We start from the raw sequence: 20786 nt of genomic DNA on the forward strand, positions 1-20786 counted from the left end.
ATCTTTTCAATCTGCTGGTTTCATTTTGCTGTTCCATCAGTTTTGGTTCACAGCGTTTTGCTGTTACACCAGCTCTTGTCCAGCAGAGGGGAGCCGTGTCTTGCAGAAAAATTAAGGCAAAGCAAACCAAAACAAAGTGTTCCTGGTTTGTTGCTGTTGTTTTTTTTTTCTAATTTCCTAAACTTAGAGAACACAAAAAAAAAGGCTAAGGAATTCTGTGTTTATTATATTTGGAGTTGGATGCTACAACAGCCATTACAAAGATTTCTTTGGAAGTTAATATGATGTGTTACATTATATGTATTATATACTCTATTGAAATAATGTATTACACTTGCCCCTGGCTTTAGACACAGAGGGAGGAGCTGGGTGGGCAGGTGCAGTCTCTGAAGTACAATGGTCTTCAATTATAATTATCTACAGAAGCCAGTTTATTCTTTCAGTTCCCTGTCTGTCTTGTCAACACGTTCTGCCTAGGCTTTGCTAACACCTTCAGCTGGAATTCTGCATCTGTTTTTCCTAATCAGTGAAAGCTTGAAAAGTAGCAGTGTGACAAATAAAGCCTTTATATGCTGGGAACAAATAATTTTTTTTAAATAAGAGTAACCAAAAGTATTTTAGAATGGTAGTATAAATCACACTGGGGTGTTGCCATATATGCTATCTGAGAGCCTCTTCTATCAATGTGTTTCATGCAGTCTTCCAGTTATATCCCTAATATCTTAACTGTGGATATATGTATCCTGTTGAAATGCCTGGGAGGCAGGAACTGCTGATCCAATGTATGTCAGCAGTGAGGTAGAGTTAAGAAACTTGTGGGACCAAACAGGTCGATGCCAAATCTGTGATTTAGGCCTAGCTCCTTCAAATCTTGCATTGAAATCCTAACCTGTCAACTATCTCTTCGTGAACACAGTAAAATGTCTTTCATTCTGTTGAGAAAATGGTGGTAGCAAATATCCTTTACTCCAGCAGAGTATGTTTTTAATAGACCAGAGCTTTGTGATATTGTAAGAAGCTTTGTCCAGGAATTTCAAAACACTTTTCAAATCCTATCTCAAAATAAACTGTTATTCCTAGACCAATTTAAAAACATTTTGGTGCCAGTTGCTATCCTCCTTTTACTTCTTGGCCCCTGCTTTATCCATGTGCAATAAACTACAGGATTACTCAACTACTTGAAATTCTACTATTGACTCAAGCACTGTCCTCTTTCCCTAATGCATGGTCTGACCAATTTCAGTAAAATCTGTCTAATGGTGATTTAATATCTTCTGCTTGCAGACCTGGGCAGTCAGTGGATTTTCTAAAATATAATTAAGTTGTTTAACATTAGCAAAATAGAAGTCATCTGAATAAATTGTGTACCAGTCTTATGGCAGAAGGTTCTTAGTCTTTCATCCACTCAGTTCCATTTATTTTCTAAAATCCAGCTTTGAAAGTATATGGCAGTCCTTTAATATGCTAATTAAGGCTATTTAATTATACCCTCTGAAACTGGCCTCTTTGCTCTTTTACTTACAATCCATTCCGTTTATCATCTGCAGTGCATTCCCATCTCTCCTTTTAGTCCCAAGTGTTTCTAAATCCCCGTTTCTTCGGGTATCATCTGTCTAAATAATCCTGGATAATTGACAACTTTGTCAATAACTGGCAGCAGCAATTTAGCAGAAAGCACAATTTTAATATCTTCCTTCTTTCAGCTTCCAGGAAGATAGATACACCTGATGTTCCTGCTCAGTACTTCACATCTCACTCTGTTTCCTCTCTCAGTGTGTTTATTTGCATGTGTGAAACTTGAACCAGCTGAGTTTAATTTTTTTTTTTTCTTCAACCTACTGCATTCTTCTCATAATGTTTTTAGTCTTTATCTTGGAAGGATGATTCATTGCCATATTGACTGTTATAAAAATAAGCTCCCCTGTCTCCTGTGGGGAACACAGTGCTTTGCCCTCATGTAAAACCTGTCCTGGTTATTATTTTCTAGGAAGGGGCTGCACTTGGGGCAAGGTGCTGTTAATATAACTGAGGCACAGTAAACAGTCAAACAGCTGCTGAAGAAATTAAATACTTGCCTGAAAGGAGGAGTGTGATACTTGCTGAGGTACTGGGAATTCATTTCTTTCTGGTCCTTATATATTAGCTTTTCAAGTAATTGTTACTGAGCCAGAAGAATTTACTTTCATTTATAAAGGCAGCATTTATTTGGCCTTGCATTGTTTCAAGTGCTGGGGAAGTTGGAGTGATGAAGTAGTCCACCACACCATCTTACTACAGCCTGAGGGTAAGTTTTTGAAATGTTTAAATAATATTTTGAGTTTTCAAATCTGAAGCATGGCAGGTGGAAAGGGAAATGTATTGAGTATCAATTTAGCAGTTGGTCACTACAGAAAGGTGCTGTAAAGAGAGCAGTTAACCATAGACCCAAGAGGAAAAAAAAAGGAACAACAGAGGGGTCAAAACCTCATTTCATGCTACTCAGATAAAGCAGTTGTCTGCCTTAAGATAATAACTGGAGTTACAAACTGTAACTCTGGGGTGATTGTCAGTAAGTTGCCTTTTTTCTAACACCTAGTAGGTGTGCAGTGCACATGGGAGGGGCTGCAGCATGCTGTTCCTTTGGCCAGGTTTTGTTGCTGTAGTGCTTTGCAAACCAGGATGCATTGAGGTATAATTTATAACAAATTTCAGAGCTCCAAGTGCATTTTAGGACATACTTGGTGCCCAGCTGTCTGTCATGGGCATTGCTACTTTGAATTTTATAAAACACGCTATTTCTATGGAACCATTTTTGGTTTTTACCAGTACTACTTCCCATAGCTTGTCTTAAAAAAAATCTACAAAGTTTTTTGCTTCTCTTCTGTTGTTCAGGTCTGTGGGCTTACATTTTGTAGTGATATGACCACACATGCTCAGCCACCTTCCTGCCACATCTGGGTCCTGGGTTCCTGTGCCCTCTTGCTGCCTCTCATGTTCAGTTCTGCTGCTGTTGTTTCAGGGAAGTGCCCTCCAGCAGGACCAGGCTCTCTGGGGTTGTTTCTGCTCTTTATTTGTCACATCAGCTGTGGTGCTGACTCTTATCTCCTTAGATGCCACTGCATTTCTTTTTCTGTGTTTTGGGCACCGACAGCTCTTTGAGATGCATTAATTGTGCAAGGAGGGAAAAGACTTTGTGATACAATCTCTGCAATCAGAGGGCAAACCTGCCCCTTCCATTGAGGCCCTGTAGCAGCCCTATGTAGCCTCCTGGCATTTGCCCTTTAATGAAATGTCTCCTTTTGTTTTCAGTGAATCTGACAGCAATCAGGCAGCACATATGTGAGGTCATGTTCCTGCTATGAGGAAAGATTGCTGTTAGCTACTGGGATACACTTCTGAACAGACAATTTTCTTCAGTTTCTTAACTGCCTTTTTACAATGGAAGTGGAAACTGTTACTAATAAACCTGATAGTTTATGGGTTTGGGGGAGATTTTTTCTTTTTGTTCAGAAAACCCGATTAAGCTCATCACTGGCTGAATATAAATGCTAATACATAGGGGGAACCAGCCAGGAAAATTGCACTTGACTAATTTCACTTAATGAGAATGTCTGATTCTGCTCAGTCACTTCCTTGCTGAGTTCAGATTCAGCTGCTAAAGCAGACCCAGGAGCTTTTTGTTAAATATTTTTAAAAGATGATCAGCTTATAATGATGTTTTCAAAGTGTGTCACTTCTGCTGTTTGCTGTGATTGCTGTCACGTAGCAGCTGGAATAAATTTTTTTCTTTATTTAATAATGTGCCAGGCAATATTTCTGGCAAAGGATAAATGTAAAAAGAGAACATTTGAAAACTCTAATTTGACTATAGCTGTTTTTAAATTGTGGATGCAAGGCAAGGCCTATCTTTCAGTACCCTGATACCAGTGTATGTAAAAGCAGAGAAGGTGTAATATCTAATTAAAGACAACTTGCAGTAGTCTGAAAAGTATATGAATCTTAAATATGCAAAAATAAGTTAAGTGAGTCTCTAAGAGGTGTTGGTACACTTAAAGACAAAAAAAAAAAGTGAAATACCACAGCTTGCCACAAGCCTTTCTGCCAGTTTAATGGGGTTACCATTGCAAATCTGAAGGTACTTTTTTTTCCTCTGATCTGCCTGTAAGGGAGGCCTCCACAAGAAACAGAAGATTTTCTGTGCCACTCTTCATGTCACAAGGCTGTGAAGAAAAGTTCCACTAGAGCATGTTTTCTGGAAAATGGTGTTTAACAACCTTTTCTATAGAAAACCTTTGGTTTCTGAACTGTGTGTGATTTCTGCTCACTTCAGTCTTTTGGTCTTTTTACCTGGGGAGGACTTCAGTGAAGTGCTCCGAGTTTTACACACTAGGACTTATAAACTTAAATAAGCAATTCCTATTAATTCATTTTCAGGCTGGGTTTTAGGCTTTACCCTATGGTTATCCAGTGTGAGGTACCTTGATTAAACTCTCAGATGAAACAGACCTTGTTTGTTTGATTCCTGGTTTTGCATAATAGGGGAACTACTCCAATCCAAAAATAAAGACAATAAAACATGGGGAGTGGGAGAGGAAGGAGAGGGAACAATTTGATTAATTAAGGCCTAATTTATTGGGCTAGGAGCAAATTTGCTTGGCTTCTTGGAAGTATTTGCTGCATGTCCTTCTAAGCTCTGCTGGGAAGGACGATGCACAGAATAGAGGGTGTGATAGACTCTGGATGTTTTATGGCACCTGCCCTGCTGTTTAGCACTCAAATCAGAGTGGGGGAAAAAACTGTTAGGTTTTCATAGACTGTAAATCTAATAATTTGCAATATAACTTTCACAGTTATTTTTTACTTGCAATCTGTGAATCTAGGTGGGAAAATTAGATTACCTATGGCCCTCTTGGTGTGAATCCTGAGCTCTTAAATGCCAGTCTGAAATGTTCTGGAAGGAAAGATTAATCTTCTGAAATTATAGGTTCATGTGAGGGTCATAAATACATAATATGGAAAGAGCATCAATTGATGTGGTTGGTGTTGGGTTAAAATACAAATTCAGATGGAAAGGTTGGTGAGCTGCTTGTGAATATCTTCTTATCTATTCTGCCTTCCTGTCTCATTTAAGTAAATTGATTCTACAAAGGCAGCCACATCTTGCCAGTATTTTTTCATTTTGGTGACTGAACAATTACCCCTCACAGCAGGGCAGGACTAACACTTTGTAATTGCTGTGAGAGGCCGGCACGTCTCTTTGACACTGGACTCAGCCAACTGCAGCTCCCAGGGTCCTGTCTTATCTGCAGAGCTTTGTCCAAAGTATTGTGAGATCTCCCACAGGTTTCCATTCTGCTGAATTGGCAGCCCTGGGAGCCCAACCTCCAGCCTTTGGCAGCAGGAGCTGCAGCCAGAAGTGCTCATTCAGGTTGGTGGATACAGTGAGTTGGCTCTGAAAGGGGAAGAGAACTGTGGACTGTGTTAAAATTGTGCCAAAATATGAGACGTGTTCTTCTATTTCTGTGTCAGAAAAGAAAGCATTAAGACTCTAATTAAAGACAAATTTGAACTTGGAGAAATTCGTACCCATCATTGGTACCTTTCATCTCTGAATTTCAGACCTAGCCCCTCTGCTGTATAGATTTTCAGTGTTGCGAAAGTACAAATACCAAAAGAGGGTGACACTTCATGGTTTAAGTGAAATTATTGGGGAATGCTTTAAATCAGGTCTTCTAATTAACTGCCTCACTGGATAGTGTGGTGTGTGAGAGAGTAAATCAAACACTTACTTTCCTTTGCTTTGCTGTCTGTGAACAGCACTGAGCAGAAAAGACAACCGTCTATGTGTCTTCCAAACTGTATGTTTTCTTCACAAAGGAGCCTTTGGTCTACTGCTACATGCCTGCTCAATTTTAGAGGATAAATACAGCCCACAATTTTAGAGGATAAATAAATCTGTGACTTCTTATTTGCAACAAAAAAGTGTGACTGGAGGCAGGGTTGGCACAAGAGAATAAGCTATCAAGACTGTCATGAGTGTTGGGGTGGCAGGAGGGAGATGGCTGCATGTAAGGATTTTAGAGAAGAACTTGTCCTAAACAATAAGATTTGAGCCAACTGTAGAGAATAGGTCTGCTGGTCATAAGTCTTATGCTATCTTATATCTATATGTGTCCAGTTTTGTGAAGGATAGAACCTTTTTGAAAGAAAAATGCCAGACTTCTAAAGTAAGCTAATAAGAGCATATAAACTAGATATAGCAGCCTCTGTGTTTTGTCCCTTCCCCCCATTTTTTTTCTGTTTGTAGTAACCTACAAATTCTCATTCTAGATTAGATGTGGTTTCATGGAGATGCACATTCCTCTGTTCCTCTAGTAAAGCTCAAAGCCTCTTGTTGTCACTATAATACAAATAATAATAAGTGCATAATCAAGGTTGTATTTGTTTTGTGATTATTCTGAACACTAGAGACTAACAGTAATTATAATACCATTAAATAGTAATGGAAAAAAGATTTAAAAGTAGATCATGAGACTCCTGGAAGTAGACAAAAATCTTGCTCCCTTCACTATTGCAGGCATTGCATTCCCCTCTTTTATGTCAGAAAGAGGAACCTAAAGTGATTTCCAAAATGCCAGGGGTCAAGAGCGCCATTTGAAGAACAGGTGTCTGTGGGAGAAACTAACTAGGAACAAATTCAGTTTCAAACATTAGTTTCCTGTAATTTTAGTAGTGCATTGTGTCTGGCTGCATTTAGTAGTCAGAGATACTGCATTTAGTGCCCAGAGACAGGAACATAACTGTGAAGAATGCAATTCTTCCATGTACCTCTATACCTCTCACCATGGGATCTGATTGCTTTATAAATCTATGCAGCCAGTGTTATGACACTATTTCAAACTTTCTTGGGGTGTGCAGATGTGAAAGCAGTATGTGACACAGTTCTATGGCCCAGACCTTGGCTCCATGAAACAATACTGTCCCTACATCATGGTTCGTGTAAGGTGGTATTTACCTCCCGTCTTCTTTCATAATGTGTTCACAGGGTAAAGCTCCTGTCGTGTGCTTGAAACTTTGTGTAATCCAAGGGATAAGAACACTGTCCATCTGGAAGTCAGGTAATAGTGTTGGTTGGGCTAAGACTTGGTGGCAAGTCCCTCAGGGCCAGAGGTGTCTTTGTAGGTTCTGTGTTTTGCACTCGAGATGGACCAGCTCCAAGGGCTGTGAGGCCCTTGCCATGCCCTTGCTTTGGGATGGTTATGTCTTAGGGAACAAGAGTTTTCTTTCATGTAGTTCAGTCTGTCTACTTTGTCTTGTGTGAGCCACGAAGTCTACATTGGGCCCTGATTATACAGTCTCTGTGGCTGTTGCAGTGTTTACAGTGTTCATTTGTGGGGGAGAGATGATATACATGACCCTGGTTAATGATCCTCTAACATGCAGTGCTTCCAGTCCAAATTGGAAGACAGCATCCAAAGAGGAGGACAGGCTATGAATGATAAATACCTCTCCCACTGCAGTTAGAATGGGCTCATCACAAGTGTGAAAAATGCAATTTCATTTTCCTTCAGCTTCTCAATTTCCTGTTAATACCTTTCACAGAGGAAAAAATGTTTTTTATCAAAATCATTATCATTTAAAGCCATATAAATTTGAAGGCTTTTAGAAGGCTACAAATGTGAATTAAAATACCATTTTAATTGTTCCTTAAATACACTATCTTTGGTTTATTCCTTTGTTTCCTTTTGTGTATAGTGCAGTTTTCTGACAAAGAGCCAATGAAGAAGATTTATAAACTGAGTTTAGTATAATCACATTCTGGCCTGTATCAGTATTCAGGATGTATTGCTTATCTTAACCCGAAGTGATGTGCTAATTTGACTTGGAAATGGAGTAAGATGTGGACACAAAGTAAACAATTGTCTGAATTAAATAAAATCATAACTACAGATCAGTGATTCCACTATAGTGTTTTGCTACCTAAAACATAAGGCCTTGCTGTTACTGCATGGGAAGCTGCAGCTTATCAGCTGCTGGCAGATAATCAGCCCTGTTCCCAAATTGTGCACTCTCCAGCTTTGCCTGCAGGCTGGCAATGTCACAGGGACACGCAGGGCACTGCCAGCCTTGGCAGCAGCAGACCCAGCGTGGCCCTTCCCCACCCTGGTTGTGATGCAGATGTTACACGCACAAGTTCCTTCATGCATTGTAACATTTGTTTAGGTTCTCAGCAGGTGCAGTGGACTGACTGCTCCTATATATTTACATCTGTTATGCTCACAGAAAAAAATGTGGTTTATTTAGCAGCTTAATCCATAGGAATTCAAGTTAATTCTATGCTTTGTTTTTCTTGTTTTCAAGTGTTCTCCACCCCATCTGTGTTAACCCAGACAATGCCTAGTGAGGTGTCAGTGATTTTTATTACCTACAGTAATCTTCTTTTGTTTAATAAGCTCCTCTCATCTGTTGAAGCTGAGGCACTCTTGTGTAGTTCCCTGAGACTGCCATATTAAGCTCCACTTGCCTCCTGCAAACTATAGTAGGAGTGTTCAGTGGAGATTTTGGTAGATGCTGTAAGGATCCTGGACTCTCCTGAGCTCAGCTGAGATCTCTGAATAGGCTGCTTTTATTCTAAGTGGTGCAGACAAAAATACTATAAGGTCACTGCCACATGCTGTTCCACAATAAAGCTGTCTCAAAATAACCAATCCATAGCTGATGCTAAACAGTAGAGAGGAAAAATAGCTTCCAGTTAAGAAAGAAGGAATTGGCAATGAGCTCCAGAGGTTCAGAGAATAGATTTCAGAGGGAAGTGTGGAAAATCTGTCCCTCGATTCATCTAAAATTGGATTGGGCAAATAACCCCAAGCCCAACTACAACTGTTCTGTGTATGAAGGGATGGGATGATGGTATGGAGGCATCTCAACAAGTAGAGTGAGAGAGGCTAGTGATGGACAGGGAGTAAAGAATTTTCCATTTAGATAAGACACTCTTTTAAAGCCATGCTCAATTTTTGGTAAATGAAAACAAGATGCAGATATTTGATGTGGTTTTAACTCAGAATTGACATTTTGGTTGTCTTGATACTCACTTTGGGAATAATCAAAAATTAGTTGACCCTCACTTGTTAAGATTACCTTTCTTTTTTTTGTGTGTTACAATTCTTAGTGCTTTGTAGCAATCCTTTAAGTTGCTATACTAGTAGCAAAAAATGTGAAGAGCCTGAGAAGGTTTTCTGAGCCATGTCTTGGTTACAGATGGGTTTCTACCTTTCAAACCATTGTATGGGAGGTGTGATCTAAAGAGACAGAAATTAACAGTCAGAAGCCACTCAGCAGCCCATGTCCTGTGGCACTGCTGTGTGCCTTATGCATGTGCAGCAAAGGTGGAGTTGAGCCAGGGAGCAGCTGAGTGTGTGGACAGCTTTGAATCCAAAGTCACGACGGGACCTGCTGGGATGTCTAGGATCCTCCCCCAGAGCATTAATGAGAAATAGATGCCATATGGAGGAATTCTCTTGCCAACGGTCTGTGATGCCTTCTTTGTCTTCCAGTTCTCATCAATCACAAATGGCTTGTAAATAGATTTGTATTTTATCTTCAGTCAGATGATTTCATCTTCTCAGCTACTAAGGACACTGACCTTTCAATAGACTCCTCTAGAACAAGATTTTTTATTTCTAATAAGGCACACTGGTTGCAATGGCTGCTCTATCGCTCTTCTTACTCCTTTTCCTGCATCCCCTCTTCCATCACAGCTGACCCATCCACTCTTCCCCTCACCACTGTATTTTCTTTTCTTTTGCTGTCGGTGCAAAGAACAACTTTACCTTTTATGTTTTTTGAAACTCAGATGTTTAACTATGTAATTCTAGTTGTTTGCATTAACATTTTTGCATCTAGTTGTTTTTTTTTTAAAAAAAGCAAGCACTGTAATACTTACAAGACTGGAATTTTGCTCACCCTTGCAATGATTGTATGGTGTGTGTGAGAATGTTTATAAAATCAATTAAATATACATGAATAGCACATTCAATACAGTAACTGTCACAAGTTTTATTGATGTGGAATCCAGTTTGCATAGATTGCCCTCTCTTTTTTAATTCACCTCTATAAAATTCAGTGTTAACTATCAAATTGGATTACACATGGATTACTTAGCTGTGATGAGGCTGCCTTTATGCTACTTAAAATTTGTAAGGTCTTTTCTACTACACCCATAGCATTAGAATCACTTATTGTTTAGTGTAGGTCTTGCTTTGGGAGCTTCCTTGGGGCACAGAATCCCAGACATATATGCCATATATAACTACGGAGTGACATAAAGACAGTGTTTAAATCAAGCCACTGCCTTCATAGTATTGTTGAGTTTAGTAAAAAAAATATTTAAAAGTCAGCAAACAAATTAATTTGCTGACCAGAATGTTTCTAAAGCATTGTGCTGGGACATCAGACCCCAGCTGAAATTTATACACCATACCTATGCTTTACGTGGAGTAGCCCCCGCCTGGTAGGTTTTGTAGCCAAAATGCAGAGCACAGAGGAGGAAAACAGGGCAGACAACCACAATTTTACAGATGGAAGCTGAGACACAAAAGCATTAAATGTGATTTGTAGCTGAGCATGTAACACACATGTCTGGTTCTATTTTTGAAAACATCCTTTTCGCTTTCTTTTTAGTTCAGGAAGCATGACTGGAACTGTGGCAAAATTGTCTTTTTAGAATTTTAAAGTAGCTTTAAAAGGTGTTGTCTTCAGAAGTGCTCAAGAATATGAAGAACTAGTAAAACAGATATATCTGAAATAAGCAGCCTGGTGCCTGGATAGGAAGGAGAGAGTAAAAGCAGTATCAGATTAAAAAAAAAATTTAGCTCAGTAGTCTAATGCAGGTGTGAAGTAAGATTAGGCTGACCTTTTATTACCAGGCATTAAATCCATTTTGTCTCTGAAAACTAAAATCCTGCTGGTAAGGTCTAGAGAGGTTGTTCAATTGGATTTACCCAGACTGCAGGATATGTGATAAATAGCGATTTGTTTATTGTCCCTTGCATCTGTCCACCTTACTTAAGGACTTAAACTCTGCCGGTGTAATGAACCAGCTGCTTAACTGCTTCCAGATTCTGTATTCTGCAGGCTTGTTCTGTGATGGGAGGTCCCTGGAGTCTGTGAAGAAAGGAATTTATCTTTTTTCCTTTTTATTTTTTTCGTTTTGTGATTCTTTTGTTTCCTTCCCCCCAGGCTGTGGTGTAGCCATAAAGTCAGTCGATGACCAACAGTCAAATCTTAACACTTACTCTCCTCTTCAGGATACATGAGGAAGTAACCATGAAACAATCCTTTAGCTCAGCCATGTTCCTTCCATTCACTGCCAGGGCTGTACAATGTACCCTTCCATTCCCATCTTCTCTTAGAACATAAGAAAAATAAAATTAATTCTTCTGATGGAAGCATCCTCTGAGCTGCAGGGATGGAGAAATAGGATTTGCCTATGTTGGCAATTTAAGGTAAAGCTCCTTTACATTCTTACAGGAGTTTAGCTGTAGCTGGGGTTTAGAGGAGCAGATGGGTACCCCAGGCTTGGTGCTCCATCAGCTCCCTTCAGAGTGAGTGTTCCAAGTGTGTGGCTTGTAACTGAGTAATATGAGCTTGACCTGAGAGGAATGTGTGGCCCCACAGAGCTCTTGCACTAAACTGATCTAAGCTCCAGAGGTTTGCTATGCTGTATTTAAATGCTCATACCATTAAAACCACTGAAGCAGTATTCTCAAACATACTTCGGTTTAGATCTCAGTGGGACTTGTAAATCAACAGGACACGATGACTGAAAACCAGGCCTTTGCTATGGAAAAAAATAATTTTCTTGTTATGTAAAAAGAACATGTAATTATTTGGCGCTGGTTAGTTTTGGCAGTTATTACTGTTACTTTATTTTCTTTGAGCACATTTTCAATAGAAAAATGTATAATTTCAAGCATTTCTTCAGAAATAAACTTCAGACATGACTTTGGACAAAAAGCATTCACTTTCTAAACCTGGCCAAAAGCAGTGTGAAACATCTTGCAGTGTGCTTGGGCTTTTAACCTTTATCTCAACAGTACTGATTATAATGTTAAGTAATTTATGTGAATATATAAATACCAAATTGTCTTTTCTCACATAGAACCAGAGCATTTAAAAAGCTTGGTGTCTTAATCATTTTTTAACATGTTACATGTTTTGGTTTGAAGATGCTGCTTAAATCCTTGAAGAATATTTTTTTAATGGATGAGGTTGAGCCTTCATTATTTTTGTAGTTGTATAACAAATAGCTCTGTTATTTTCCTGACTTTAACTCGTCTCTTGAATAGACATTTTTTCTTCAAACAATGAGCAGGAGCAGCTTTGATCCTTGTTATTGAGACATCTTTTATTAATGAAGTGAAATTTGAATTATACAATATGCAACAAAAAGAAGAGAAAATAGAAGGCAGACCATACTTGTGGAGTCATCCAGCTGTTGAAATATGATTTGAAAAAAAAAAAGGTCTCTGTGTTAGGATAAAGACAACAGTAATTTGTTTTTGTGCTAGTCACAAATAACACAGAAGGTAAGCACTGATATGATTTACCCTGTTGTGTGTTTATTAGAGTTGGAGTAAAACATAGTTATTAGCAACTTCCACCATCTTTTGTAATACATTTGCATTTTAACAGGGCAGGGTACTTGGAAAGTCAGGGGTGAGCTCTGTAGAAGTAACACTTTGGCGTTGCTGTTTCACACAAGCAAATGAGGACTGACAACCACTAAGTGCAATCCAGGCTTTCTGAAGAAAAATATAGGCCATGGTAAACACAAAAATACATTCCAGCCTGCAGGGCCTAATCAAAAAATAAGCCTCTTGAGAGGCAAAATGATTGTGCACCACCACAGTACCGTTGCCATCAGCTCTCCTGGCAGTGCTGGAGCCGCTGGATTCAGTTTTGATCTCCTGATTTACCTCCGTGTGTCTCGAATCAGGCTGCATTTTTTTCTAGGTGCTTTCAGGGAAACCTGATCTGCCCTATAATCTTGCTTAGCTCCTGGGCATTAGAGTATCAGCACTGTGCATAATTCAAGCAGGGTTATGCAGCTCTCTTCTAACATACAGGGACAAGGGGACAGATTACAGTAATTTCTCCTGATTGGCAAATGAAAGGCAAGGGAGATGCAGTTTTGTTAAACTGCTCCCAGGGCAGTCAGTAGCTGCTGTAGGCAACAGTCCTGTTTTCTGTTCCTTCGTGCTTCATGTTCCCACCCCTTTTGTTTTTCAGAGTTAGAGAAGGTGTGACTGTGCAATTGGGCCATCCAGCAAAATTCTCCAGAGTTGCATAATTCACAGATTTTTGTTTTTCATAAGGAATAAGGCTGGTGGCAGGTAAAATCTTCCATTTAATTTGATACAAAACCCCTTTTTCCTTGCATCTCAATATAAGAAGAAAATGTGGACATGTTTCTTGGTTAAGCAGAATATTTCTTAGCAAATAAATTGTATGAGTTTAAATATATTCAAACAAATAACTCCTGCAAGATACTAAAATATATTTAAACATAGATTAAATATCTTTCTTGTTCTAGGATTATATTGATTATATTTGATTATATTTATATCACAAATTACATTTGTCATGTAATGTCATGGAGTGCTGCCATGGATGGCTACGAGCTCTTCAGAAGGGACAGGCAAAGTAGAGGAGGTGGAAGGATGGCTCTATATGTTAGAGAGTCTCTTGACTCTGTAGAACTTAAAGTCAGTAATTATAAGGCTGAGTCCCTGTGGATCAGAATCATTTGTGTTCCCAGTCTGAAATATCTACTAGAGAGCTTCTTGAAAGTAGTTCAGTTTCTAACTAATCTTTCGAAGCACATCTGCACATTTCTATTCCCAGCTGCAGAGACAGGATAAAATAAAGGTTGAATAGCATTGAAAACCTATAAAACTGGATTTCACAAATCACACTGTTGTTTTTTTTTTTTATTGTGCAGTTTCTTTTGTCTTCAAGTATCTAGGGGCTTAGCTGTGATTTGAAAGCCTTTAGCATTTTTTAAAATGCTAGTTAAGAAATTGTATGGAAGTCATTGAGTTTTCTTAGTTGTTTGCCACAGCACCTGTAATTTAGCATGATTATTCTTCAGTATCAATTAATAATCCATGCAAAATTGCTGTATGTGTTCAGGAATGGATTTAGAACTGCTGCAAAGCCCTATTCATAACTTTCCGTTAACACTCTTGGTAATGTGGCAGTCATTTTTTAATACATAACCCTTTATCTTTGTTTTATTCATGATAATAATGATGTCTGAGCAAATGTCAGATGGAAGAGATCTCTTAAAGTCAGATTCCAGACACTGAATTTTAATGTTTACCCTGCAATCTTCAGCATAGTTAAAGCAAACAATTTCTGTAGTGTTCGAAATTGCAAATGTTAGAGTTACTCATCTTCAGTATTGTCATCTGTAACACTGCAGGCAATACTTAACTGGTTTTATTTAGCTTGGACTTTATCATAAATACTAAGTCACTGAAGTGGAAACTGAGGTAATATATCTTGAATTCTATTTACCTTTCTGTCTGGTGCAAGACATGCCTTTATTTAGCAATGTACTCTTTCCCCTCCCTACATCCCCTGAAATTAGACTCTTGCCATAATTGTTCCAAGGAAGAGTTTTATAAATAATACAAGCCCTTAAAGTTGAATTGAGAGGTCTACTGGTAAGGCAGATGGAGTCAAGAATGTAAAATCATAAGCTGGGAAGCTGCAGTGGCCTATCTCTGTCCTGGTCTCATAGTCAAGAAACTCAGAGACTGTAAAATGTGTGATTGTAATTCAGAACTACTTCCACCTAGACCATCCTGATCTATCTGCTTCTACAGCTCAGCCGCAGTGTTGTAGATCGGATTTGCCATTTTCTGGAATACTACACCACATTCCATTTTTTGGAATGCTTGGCTGGAGGAGTGCTTCACCATGCCATCATGAGGATGGGCTGAGAGAGCTGGGGATGTTCAGCCAGGACAAGAAGCTGGGGAGACCTTACAGCACCTTTAACAAGGACATGTAGTGACATGGGGACTTAAACAAGGGACATGTAGTGACAGGCTTCAAACTGAAAGAGGGCAGCTTTAGACAGTATTAGGAAGAAATTCTTTACTGTGAGAGTGGTGAAACACTGGCACAGGTTGTTCAGAGAAGTTGTGCCCCATCCCTGGAAGTGTTCAAGGCCAGGTTGGATGGGGCTTTGAGCAACCTGGGACAGTGGAAGGTGTACGTGCCTGTGGCAGAGGGTTGGAACTAGTTGATCTTTAAGGTCCCTTCCAACCAAAATCACTCTAGGACTCTTCATTCACTAGCTGAAAAATAATAAAAATAATATAAAATAGTTTTGGGGCTTGAGGAAAGGCAACAGATGAAACAGAATCTGTTCCTTCTGCTGGGTTTTATTTCAACCTGAGATGCTACTCCAGATGGTAAGGAAGAAGAACATCCTGGCACAGCCTGACTTCCGTGGCATAGCTGGTAGTGTCAAGCTCTTTGCAGAAAGACATGCAGTCCCTTCCTGGAGTCAGGAGGATTTGGCACTTCGTGTTAATTCTGCATTAAAAGGGGAATTCCACTGTACCAACCTGCAGGTTCTCCATAGTGCACAGGTAAGAACGTGATTTTGTATTTCCCTTTGTAAAGGCTCTTCTATATTAATGAGGGTTAAAAGGGTGCATTTCATCCAGTGGAACTCCTTAAAGGAAAAACAAACCTCTCATGAAAAGACTTCTGAATTTGAGGCAAATACTTCAGGGAATAGCATATTAAAACAGTGTTATATCAAAAAGCAGAAAAATACTTAGGTAGGTGAAAACACTTGTGTCAGCTTTTGTATAGCAATGTAGAAGCTGCATACAGTGAGAGCTTCTAAGATCAACAGTAAACACATTCTTTAGCTCTTAAAAGCATCTGATGAGCTGGGGGACTGTGCTTTTGACTTCTATACTTTGTCTTTAAATTAAGATGCCCTAATTTGTGCTCCTTATCACATAATGCCGTGACTTTTACAGCAGTCAGCAGGGATGGGTCTGTGTTTCTGTACAGCAGCTGAAGAAAATGTCAAGTACAAAGACATGCACTGCTCTCCTGATACAAATTAGCTTATCACGTAAATTGGGAAATAGAGAACTCTGACCCTATTATAGCAGAATGTAAGATAGTGGATTAACACTCCAGACTTCTAATTAATCACAATGTGTCTCATCCTCCTGATTGCAGCTGAGTAGGCCATTCTTCTAAGTTAAGCCCACAGCTGTCCAGTATTAACACTTATCTGTCAGTACTGCCCCTTGTGCAGCTGTTGGCCAAGGTGACAAGGTTGCAATCCTGCATGTTCGAAAAACAGAACATTCAGAAACATCCTTACATGTGAACTATACCTTTATTGTGTCAATACTTAAAAAAACCCCCATAAATCTTAAATTCTAAAAAGTGAATAACACACTGCTCTGCTTATGCTATTTTCTCATGCAGGTAAAAGTACAGAGCAGTACTGATCATAGTTCTTCTATAACATGCACAAAGTATTTTATACAAACCACAATATCATCAAAGGTTTAAAGCTTTACTGAAATGGGAATTCCAAAATGTGTTATGTACATACCGAACTTATTTAAGATCACACAGATTAGTCTGATACCACTTCTGAGGTAAACTTATATATCACTAAACTGCTACAACAAGAAGAGCCATATTTAACTACTTATTTTTTATTCCAATTTTTAGACCATGTTTTAAGAGGAATTCTGCAAATGAACTGAAGCCATTGAGTCAATAGACACTATGCTGACCCCAGAAAATATTTCTCTAATAGGATCTCTCTTCTCAGTTTTAAGGCATATGAAACCAAACTAAACTTTTCTGTCAAAAACCAAACTAAGAATTTCTCTCCACAGAAAGACATGGTATGTTATTTTCAAAAAGAACTATCTTAAGGCAATGTGCCACTACTGCAGGCTGCACACAAACCACAGCTATCCTCCCCTAACCTGTTTTGTTTTCTAAAATCTGACAGAAATCTCAGTGATGGAAGAAAAGGCGTGTACTAGTACATATTCAGACAAAAGAATGAGATAGAAGTTTAATCTAAAATCTACAGATTCTAAACAAACTCTGTATAATACGCTTTTATTATTCAGAACAGGAATTCCCTTTTTCACTTCACGCTACAGAGAAACAGCAACGGACTGATTCTTCAGTTATCTATAAAACTGTGGAAAAATAAAAAAAATGAAAGCTAACTGAATTTATTACATAGCATTACTGGACTTTCAATCCCCAAGTACATCAGTAGGGATGGTAACGAGGCCCCGGGTTGTAGGAGTTGTAGCCGTATTGTCCGTAGTGGGATGGGCCGTATTGTCCTTGTCTGTGCTGCTGGTAGTTATTGCCCCAACCTCTTTCTGGCCTCTGATTAGATCTATAGTCACCTTGCCAGTTGTATCTGTCCCCTCTAAAATATCTGCCATCTTGAAACCTGCAATGAAAAGAAATATCAAGTTTTGACATAAATGATGAAGTTTTAAAGAGATGAATGATAATGAACTCTTTTATTTCACAGTTTTCATTAAAACTGTCATCTAACTGGTAATACACTCAAATAACAAATTCATGAAAACACGTCTACATTCATCTGAAATCAGTCATGAATTTCTTACCCAACACCCTGTTTGCTAAGGACAGTCTGTTTCCTAACACAAAGTACTCACAGGCATTAGGTGAACTGCTGCAAGTTTGAACAGAAGACTCAAACAGACCATATATGTAAAAAACCACCAGAAAGTCCATCTGTAGATATATCAAAGCCACATTCCCTCCAGCACCTTCATGGCTGAAAGCTTTACCAAAGCAGGTTTAAGTACAACGTAACTACCTAACAAGCACAGAGATCTGCACCTTCCCTAAATACATACTACCACTAGAACACCACCACCAGAGTCTCTTGCAGATTTCCATACTCAAGACACTGTACCTTCTCAGTGGTATTTAGCCATTGTTCAGTCTACATTTTGGCTTTTCAGCTGTATCTCAATTTCTATCAACGCTTGAGCTGGCTCACAGTTGTTTTGTTTGTTGTGAGTGTACACAAACAACATTTGCACAAGGATAACTTTATGGCCACAGTGTAGATTCAAGAGTTCATGAGTTCAAAGAGCCACAGAGTCTTTTAAGAACATTGCCTTAAACAATCACCTTTTTCTCATCACCTTCTTTTAAACAGAAACTGATTCTGTGTTTAACTTAATGACAAGCTTCTAAGGTGAGAAAAAGTTAAAATGCTGTCCTTCTTTTCTTCAGATAAGGCACAAATCCTATTTAGAAATTTAGCTAAGAAGTCTTCCCAGCTGTTAGATGGACTGAGTTTAACTACTTTATATTAAAGGCTGGTGTTAATATTACCACATGTACTATATGCTGTAACTGTTGTTTTTCAGTCACTCAAACGTCAGATGTTACTGTCCAAAATTCAGTAGAAAGCTGTAATTACATCTGAATAAATAATTCAAAGTATTTTGCTCTGGCAGGTAACATTGTACTTGCCAGACAGATTGGATGATTGATTTTACAGTTGTTTTCGCTAGATAAAAGAACCACAGGCTAATCTTACAAAATACAGCAAATATTTAGGTTACAAATTAAATGTTTATCTGTTGCTAGCTGTCCAGAAATCACACTATTAGCTCGTTCCTTTGCACATTTTACTTCAGTTATCATCCAACAGAAGATAGGCTGCTTAGTTTTGCAGAACTCCCATCTTTCTCCTCTGGAAAAGTGTTACTGCTCAGCCAGAAACACTTTTCCAGAAGAGAAAGATGATCATTTAACTATGCACTTGTGAAACTACAAAGATGTTAAAAAAAATCAGTACCGATCTCTGTTTCTCTGGTTGCCACCAGATCTGTTTCTCCATTCTTCTACTATAGGAGGGGGATCTGCAGGGCGTTTCAGGTATTCTTGGTATTCTTTATCTTCTGATGTGAATCGATGAGCAAACATCGTTTCATAATTCGGGGGCATGTCAGCCAAGGAAGTCATTCTGAAAACTTTAAACATGAACACAACAGAAGTGGCTTTAGTAATCTATGATGACTCTTGTTGTAATAGCTACCAAAATCCACTTAATGAAAACAAAGGACAATGCAAAGTTACATTCAGATGAACACAGCTGCCGATTTTTGGGCAGACACCATATATGATTAACAGAAAAAAGTACTTCTTCATAACACACTCCACATCCACTCCTAATCCACTTTTGACAGGAAAAACATTACTACAATCAACTTGAAAAGTTTGCTAAGGTAAGGTATCATGGAAAGCCTACAAATACACCTAGCCAGCAAGATAAGCAAAATAATCAGGTTTGCTATAATTTATGTGTTAGTAACTCGATTCAGGGAAAGGACAGCACCTAAGAATATGCAAAATTACCTCATAATATGCTTCTCTAATGCAATTTGTGTTTAAGGCCTTAAGTTTCTTTGGTTTTATATATGTGCATTTGCCCTTCAGATATTGGTGCTATCTGGTACTGGCCATCAGAAGAAATCTGGCCCTAATACCAGACACTGAGTGAGCTCCTCACCCACTGTTTTAACGACGCCCAGGTAATTTGGAGTATTCAAAGCCTTTGCCTGTTAGACTTCCTGATTAAGCTCTTCTGCTGTCTCCCAAAGAATTGCTGGCAGGACCACTATTCACTTTGCAAACTGGAAGGAAAGGAAAGAAGGAAGGCGGAAAGTCTTTTCTCCTAGACCCCAAGAGCTGAAATATACATCCTCACTGACCAAGCCCAGTTTTGGGCTTCTTCCCAGTGTACCCCTGAGCAGCTCAAGTCCCAGGTAAGTGAGGTGTTCACAGGGAATCAGCCCCGCACTCCCGCAGATGAGCTGCCCTCTCGCCAGGGCAGTGCAGGAGCTGCCGCCCCCACTCCCATCCGCAGGCCCCCCCTCCACTAATGACGCAGCGCACACCTCCCCGCAGCAGGTGTAGGAGTTATTTCTGCAGGATGCCCAGTGACTTCATCCTCTTTTCTGCCATGAGCTAACCTCGTTAGTTTTTATTACAAGCCATCCCCAAGGAACTCCGCTTCTCGAGTCTATCCCAGCTCGGGGTGCGGGGGTAGCGCTGCCCTGGGGACCCAGAGCTGGAGGTTCTCCCGAGCAGCGGGCGCTGCTCCCCGCACGGTTTGTGCTGTTAATGTCACACCCATCCCTCGCGGGTCGGTAACGGGGGTACCCGCCACCTTCCTCCCCCTCGGGCCAAGCACCGAGCAACGGAGCGGACCGACTCCCTCAGGGGGGCTCCCGCCGGAGCCCCTTCCCCTCACGGCGGGCCGGGCAGAGCTGGCGGGGAGGCAGCGGGTGTCGAGTGCCGCTCCCCCCTACCCTCGTCCCCCACACGCCCCAATCCATCGCCCCTCACCGCGCCTCAGCCGCCGGAGCCGCGCCGAGATCCCGCCTCTTCCGGGCCGGGCCCCGCCGCTTCCCCCGCCGGGGCGGCCCCTCGGCGGGGCCGGGCCGGGCCGAGCGGTGCTCTGGGGGTGGGACGGGCGAAGGTTTGATACAAAGCGCGTTGGCGTAAATAGTGTTGAGGTTTTAGTGTGGCGCTTTCCGTCCCCGCCGCGCGGGTTTTAAGGACGCGACACTTGAAATCACAAAATTGACTAGTTTGGAAAAGACCTCTGAGATCATCGAGTCCAACCTGTGACCCAACACCACCACCTTGTCTGCTAGAACATGACACTAAGTGTG

General features: G+C 40.0%; 1 protein-coding gene across 10 annotated transcripts; it reads right to left on the minus strand.

The window, feature by feature from the left end:
- Positions 1-17051: 17051 nt before the first annotated feature.
- On the minus strand, positions 17052-20519 carry RAMAC (RNA guanine-7 methyltransferase activating subunit). 10 transcript variants are annotated; one of them, XM_027887058.1, is made up of 4 exons: positions 20458-20516; positions 19623-19742; positions 18905-19079; positions 17052-17512 (listed from the first exon to the last, which is right to left on the minus strand). In XM_027887058.1, exons 3-4 carry the CDS (start codon positions 19069-19071, stop codon positions 17323-17325), a joined length of 357 nt encoding a protein of 118 aa, XP_027742859.1. In that variant the 5' UTR covers positions 19072-19079; positions 19623-19742; positions 20458-20516; the 3' UTR covers positions 17052-17322. The 10 variants fall into 10 exon arrangements, with proteins under 10 accessions (XP_027742859.1, XP_027742863.1, XP_027742862.1 ...); XM_027887062.1 differs by having other exon boundaries at positions 19668-19742; positions 20458-20495; XM_027887061.1 differs by lacking the exon at positions 20458-20516 and adding an exon at positions 20082-20221 and having other exon boundaries at positions 19668-19742.
- Between the last annotated feature and the right edge of the window lie 267 nt (positions 20520-20786).

Source organism: Empidonax traillii, unplaced genomic scaffold, assembly GCF_003031625.1.
Source record: "Empidonax traillii isolate 1590-97213 ecotype Southwest subspecies unplaced genomic scaffold, ASM303162v1 scaffold201:size1909950, whole genome shotgun sequence".
NCBI classification, from domain to species: Eukaryota; Metazoa; Chordata; class Aves; order Passeriformes; family Tyrannidae; genus Empidonax; species Empidonax traillii.